The sequence below is a fragment of the Triticum dicoccoides genome, chromosome 1B (genome assembly GCF_002162155.2).
Source record: "Triticum dicoccoides isolate Atlit2015 ecotype Zavitan chromosome 1B, WEW_v2.0, whole genome shotgun sequence".
NCBI classification, from domain to species: Eukaryota; Viridiplantae; Streptophyta; class Magnoliopsida; order Poales; family Poaceae; genus Triticum; species Triticum dicoccoides.
In genome coordinates this window covers 586,415,510-586,421,973 of record NC_041381.1, presented here as the reverse complement: position 1 = coordinate 586,421,973, position 6,464 = coordinate 586,415,510, and the positions used below count along the sequence as shown (strand labels likewise).

The following is a 6,464-nucleotide window of genomic DNA, read 5'->3' as shown; positions in this document are numbered from 1 at the left end:
CCATGGGCTCGTGCCACGTAGTGGGCCTTTGGTCCCGATTCGTGACGAACCAGCACTAAAGGGGGAGGGGGGCTTTAGTCCCCACCCTTTAGTGCCGGTTACAGAACCATTACTAAAGGTCCTTACGAACCGGGACAATAGCCTGTTTCTGCATTAGTGGGAGGATCTCCAATCCATACCTACTTGAGTCGCCGCCGGCCACCACTGATCCCAGACTCATCGTCGTCGCCACCGCGGTGGATATGTCCTCGCCCAACACCCTAAGCCGCTGCCCCGGCCGCCCTCCCAATCCAGCCGTTGCCGCCTTCCCAGTCACACGAGTTAATGCAGTTGCGGGTAGGCCTAGCTGCGGGAAGTAACCCTCTTCTGTTAGCCAGTTGCAAAAATGGTTGTCATGAAACAATAGCAGAGTTGCAGAAACGGACGCGGGTGCCACAGATGCGGAGTTGCTCTCGTCTATCTGGTCAACATACGATCCAACGACATGGAGCCGGCAGACACGCGCGCGCGTGATCGGTCGGTTGAAGGTAAGCCTTTTCCTTTCTCTATTTGACGAAAGAAAGCATCGCCGTCTCCATTCATTCATTAATAGGAGGAGAAAAGCGTACAAAAGGGCAAGGTAAGTTACGACTGAACCGCATCGAGAAAAGAGCAAATAACCGAACCACATTGAGCATTTGAGCTAAGGGGGACACAAAAGAAAGAAAAAGAGTTTTGGCACCACGACGTAAAGGTATAGGAATATAGTTAACGCGCTTGGCAAGCAGGTTTGGCACGACAGGGGACCAACGGATGCAGAAAGATCAAAGGGAACGGGCATTTTAATTATAGACTGAAAAGCACATTCATGCTTTGCTCTCCATTTCCATGCACAAGTTGGGACACAGGCTGCTATATATCTCCTCTTCCACTAGAGAAGTTGCACCTCAGACCAAACATACATACACGAGTGTGGAAATGCATAGACGCGTACGTAACACCGATCCATACCGGCCTTCCGTGCTAACATTGTGGACTGCAGTTTGGCTGCCTCACCAGCATGTAAGGCATTTCTAACCTATCCGCTATATCAACTTAGTGGAGTATATTTGGCTTTTTTACTCTACTAAGTTTGACATAACCGCTCCCCAAAACAGCTTAGTGGAGTATAATATTTACTCCTTCCCTATCCACCGGAGTATATTTACTCCTTCTCTTCGCGGCCGAGCAAAACCGGCTCTCTTCTCCCCGCCTCCTCGCACGGGTCATCCTCTACGCGCGCTTCATCAAGCCGACGTCGCCGCTCGCCTGATCCACCCGTCGCCGCGCCCCTACGCCGGTTCGAGGACTTCCCCATCCTCCCTCCACTCGGCCGCGAGAGGACCTACCTCGGGGTCCGGCAGCAGCGGTGGGGACATGGGTGGCCGAAATAAACAGCACACCCGGCAGTGGCTCGGGAACTTTCATATGGCCAAGCTCGCAGCCATGGAGTACGTCCGCTGGCAGGTCCGCTATGACGGCGTGATGGCCCGGCTCAACTTTCCCTTCGACACGACTCTGGTCCACCTCATCCCGCCGGAGCCAAGGTGGTGAGCTCGGCTCTGCCCACCACACCCCGCCGGAGCCAGGGGAGTTTAGTTTAAATTTGTGTTTTATGTTCGGTTGTGCAAAATTATCTATATTTATGTTTGAATGCATGCTACTTTCAGTTCAAATTGCTTTGAATTTGATCAAACTGAAGTTTACTGCGTTAAGTTTAGGGGATCAGTTAGAAACGGCAAAAAATTAGTGGAGCATATATACTCCATTTAGGGTTTTACTCCGTTAACTTGTAAGGGATCGGCTAGGGATGCCCTAAGCCTGCCGGTGCCTCCTTTTTCTGTAGAATGCATGTATGTTATAATCTCACACGAATTCAACGATGGTTCAACCCAACACGGCACTAGAATTGTGCTGTTTAAACTTGATGTCACACGAACAACCTCACTTAGAAACAAGTGACAGGGCCACACGAATCATGGACAGTGCATTACTGTATTGTGCTGATGGGGCCAGTGATAATGATTTAACAAACACAACATAAACTGATTATTATTAGTACAACCCCGGGGTTGTGGCAACTAGACGACAGATTAATACAGCTCAGCTTGCTTCATGATGGCGATCGGACACAGAGATCCAGTGACAATGCCTGTGGCATGTCATCTTGGTAATGCCACTGTGGTAATAACATGGTGTTGGATCAAGGACAAACAGCCCAGATCATCAGCTACTGTATCAGAAAGTACTGCATACACGCAGTAGAGACGCGCTGTTCTTCGGTTCCTGTAGGAACACGCTGTAGCATGCGTCCTGTAACCATGCACTGTCCGAATTGATGCATCCGTCGATTCTTGATCTGACCATTTGAAGAGGGGAGAATGTTGCAAACTTGCAATTCATTGGTAACATGCCGTGGGTAAGTCACCGGATCATAGTCCGACGAGATCCGTGATACAAAGACACACCCATACAACTGCAACTACTCCCTCCGTCCTATAATGTAACATGATTTTTGACATTATATTAGTGTCGAACACGTATTACATCATGAAACGAAGGGCATAGTATTTAACGCCGTCACGGAAAGTACTCTCACTGTCAGAATAAAAAAATAAAAAGAGAAAGTAATCAGTAGCTTAGGAATCAATATTCGTCCATTCTTCAAAGATAACGGGTAATCATGCAAAGCTTCGACGGCCGGTCAGGCAGGAAGAAGAAGAAGATGGCGGTGCGGTGTTCAGATCGTGATGCCGCCGGCGCTGGACTGGTCGTTGTCGTTGTCCTCTTCGAGGATGGAGGAGTAGACGGTGTAGGACAAGGCGAGGCCGAAGCCAACCATCAGGATCCACCCCAGCAGGTCGTGGCTCAGCCTCAGCCCGGTGCCGTCGGTCGACACCCGCTCGTCCACCAGCGCCAGAACCAGCGCCGGGGCCACCACCAGGGCCGCCGCCACCGCCATGGCGCTCGCCTCAGCGAGCAGCGGCGCGCCGTTGACCACCGCCAGAGCCAGAGCCGAAGAAGCCTTCTTCTTGAGGTCCTTGGAGTAGCTGCACCTCAGCCTCGCGGCCTTGGCCACTCTCAGCCGAGGCAGCCCTGCATCTGCATGCGGCGTCTCATTCTCACTTAGCAACTTACGTGGAGACCGCGGCGGTCTGGCGGCGACGAAGACGGCCGTGGCGCTGATGGTTGCCATTGCTAATGCTCGTAGATGTGCAGCACTCTCTGATCGTAAGAGAGCCAATTACTTGTGGGTGTGTGTCCAGGCAGAGGCAATCCAGTATATATATTGCATCATCATGGTTCATGGGTCACTAGCTACTTGCCACCTTGGACATCACAGATTCCTGTTGGATATTTCGCCAGAGATTGGTAGGCAACACGCACTGTCAAACGAGTCCAACCACAACCAGCCTGACTCCCGGAAGAAGCAACTGTGGACGCTGGGCGTCAGGTATATTCAGCACGGTTGGCAGGCAGGGTACACACAGCAAGAGCGCTACAGATTTGGCACGACAGGGACCAATGGACAACGGAAGACAGATAACAGAAATGGTAGAAATAGTACAACTGTTTGATATTTTATTCACACGAGGAGCATTTGAGCTCGAGATGACAAAGCGACTTTGAGGGACGTGGAGTATCTACTCGCAAGCTTATATGCTCCTGCATGAACCGTAAATTAGAAGGTATAAGTAAAAACTTAAGATTTTCAATGTTGGGCCGGCTTGGTTGGGGATTTAGTCCCACCTCGCAGAGCGGCGAGGAGCCACGCGGCCGGCTTAAATAGCCGAGTCATTCCAAAGCGGTTAGCTTCGGTCATCAACATATCCTTTCTGAAGGTTGTAGACTGTCACTATGAATTTTCTTTATTCATAAACAGAGAAGATATATCATGAATGTCCATGTTCCTTACAATTGCAAAGCAAGCATTGATAGCCTTGCTTAATTTGTTAAAAGTTTATTAATCATTTTCGACATCTGAATCTGAACCTGAGAGGGTACATCGATGACCATATACTTCTTTTAAGTCCGGTGGTGCTGACCTTTAGTAGTAAGGAGGGGAGGACGAACACAGGCGAATTGGCACGGGCCCTCCTGACCAGTCCCGGCTTTTGGGGCGGTTGTGGGGAGCCCGAATGGGTGGCGTTTTTGTGTCCGGACACTGACCGAACAGCCCATCCGCATGTAGGCAGGTATGGGGAGTCCGGTTGTAGATGCTCTTAGATCTTGTTTGAGGAGTTGCGCGAGGAGCCCGACTGTCCGGCGTCCCCGCTTCCTCAGCGTGAGCTTCTGCCGGATTCTCCGGCGCGGGCCGGGCGGCGCAGCGCGCGGGCGTCGGCTTCCAAGGTGTCGCACATGATGGACAAGGCCATGATCCTCAAGGCGAGCAAGGCGTTGCAAGGTATTGCCTCCAAACCAATCACTCGTTCTATGTCTTCTTTTAGAGTTCTTGCTCTGGCTTTGAATAATCATCTGTTGCGAGTGGCGGCTGAGAGCCATCACTACAAAAAAAGAAAACACTTTCGTGATGATATGTGTTTGTCACAGTAGATCATGTTTTCTGTCATGCATGTACATCCATGACAATTTTATGACAGAATCAAGATATGCATACATGTGCTGTCATAGAAGTGTTCCATGACATTACCAAAATTATCATCACGGAAGTGTCCACTTTCATGACGATAAAACGCGCGTCATAGAAGTGCTTTCGTCAAGGGTGACCGACACATGGCATCCACCGTAACGGAACACCGTTAAGCTATCGGGTCCGGTTTTGGATCCGATAATCCGTTAACAGCCCCGACCAATGGGGATTTTCCACGTGTAAAATCATCATTGGCTGGAGGAAACACGTGTCGACTCAACGTTTGGACAGATGTCATCCACTCATTGGACCGAAGGCGCCTATGATACATCGACACGTGGCACGGTCCAACAGAGGCCCATTCCTGTGAAAAGGCCGACCTGTTTGACTTGGTCAAAAGGTGGCAGGCCGGCCCACGGAAAGCATGTTAACGACCTGTTCGCATATAGCCCACTTACAACCCCCTAACCCAGGGCCCGTTACAACCTATCTGAATTAGACCCAGTAGCGCCATTTGGATCGTCCAATATAATTCTAGCCCTTTTTAACTTCCGGCCCATGTATGTCCCATGACGTCTTTCGGCCCATATGAGGACCTTTGTAACCCTTGACCCATTAGCGACTCATGGTGAAACTGGCCCGTAATGAACAGTGTATCACTTTATACCCATTAACAGCCCGTGGTGAAACTGGCCCGTAATGAACAGTGTATCACCGTTGTCACGCCCAATATGCGATACTATCCTAAAGAGACTCGAAGGTCCCACCAAGGATAGAACCGCATATTGAAACGCTTTGCAAGGTGGATATCATTACATCAACATTACATAATAGATGGGGATACATACATAAGGCATACAATGCCACACGAATACAACATCATCTTACATAAGAGCACCATCCGACTACGGATAAAACACAAACAGAAACTCAAACGACATCCACCCTGCTAGCCCAGGCTGCCGACCTGGAACCTATCCCTAATCGAAGAAGAAGCAGAAGAAGAACTCCAAAATAAGCAAACATCGCTCTCGCGTCATGATCATCGCAAAAACCTGTACCTGCAACTGTTGTGGTAGTAATCTGTGAGCCACGAGGACTCAGCAATCCCATTACCATGGGTATCAAGACTAGCAAAGCTTAAAGGAAAGGAAGGGATAAAGTGGTGAGGTTGCAGCAGCGACTAAGCATATATGGTGGCTAACATACGCAAATAAGAGCGAGAAGAGAAGCAAAGGAACGGTCATCAACTAGTAATGATCAAGAAGTGATCCTGAACTCCTACCTACATCAAACATAACCCAAAACCTTGTTCACTTCCCGGACTCCGCTGAAAAGAGACCATCACGGCTACACACACGGTTGATGCATTTTAATTTGGATCTGGTGTCAAGTTATCTACAACCGGACATTAACAAATTCCCATCTGCCACATAACCGCGGGCACGGCTTTCGAAATAATACCCTGCAGGGGTGTCCCAACTTAGCCCATGATAAGCTCTCGCGATCAACAAAGGATATACCTTCTCCCAGGAAGACCCGATCAGACTCGGAATCCCGGTTTACAAGACATTTCGACAATGGTAAAACAAGACCAGCAAAGCCGCCCGATGTGCCGACAAATCCCGATAGGAACTGCACATATCTTGTTCTCAGGGCAACACCGGATGGGACTAGCTACGAGTAAAACCAACCCTCAAGTTGCCCCGAGGTGGCCCCGCAGGCAGCTCAGTTCGGACCAACACTCGAAGGAGCACTGGCCCGGGGGGGGGGGGGCAGGTTAAATAAAGATGACCCTCGGGCTCCGGAAACCCATGGGAAAAAGGGCTAGGTGAGGCAAATGGTAAAACCAAGA

At 50.0% G+C, this 6,464-nt stretch overlaps 1 protein-coding gene across 1 annotated transcript; it reads right to left on the bottom strand.

Annotated features, from left to right (window-relative positions):
* Nucleotides 1–2,319: 2,319 nt before the first annotated feature.
* On the bottom strand, nt 2,320–3,214 carry LOC119350655 (photosystem II reaction center W protein, chloroplastic-like). Its single transcript, XM_037618379.1, has one exon. The coding sequence runs from the start codon at nt 3,212–3,214 to the stop codon at nt 2,759–2,761; it is 456 nt and encodes a 151-aa protein (XP_037474276.1). The 3' UTR covers nt 2,320–2,758.
* Nucleotides 3,215–6,464: the final 3,250 nt, after the last annotated feature.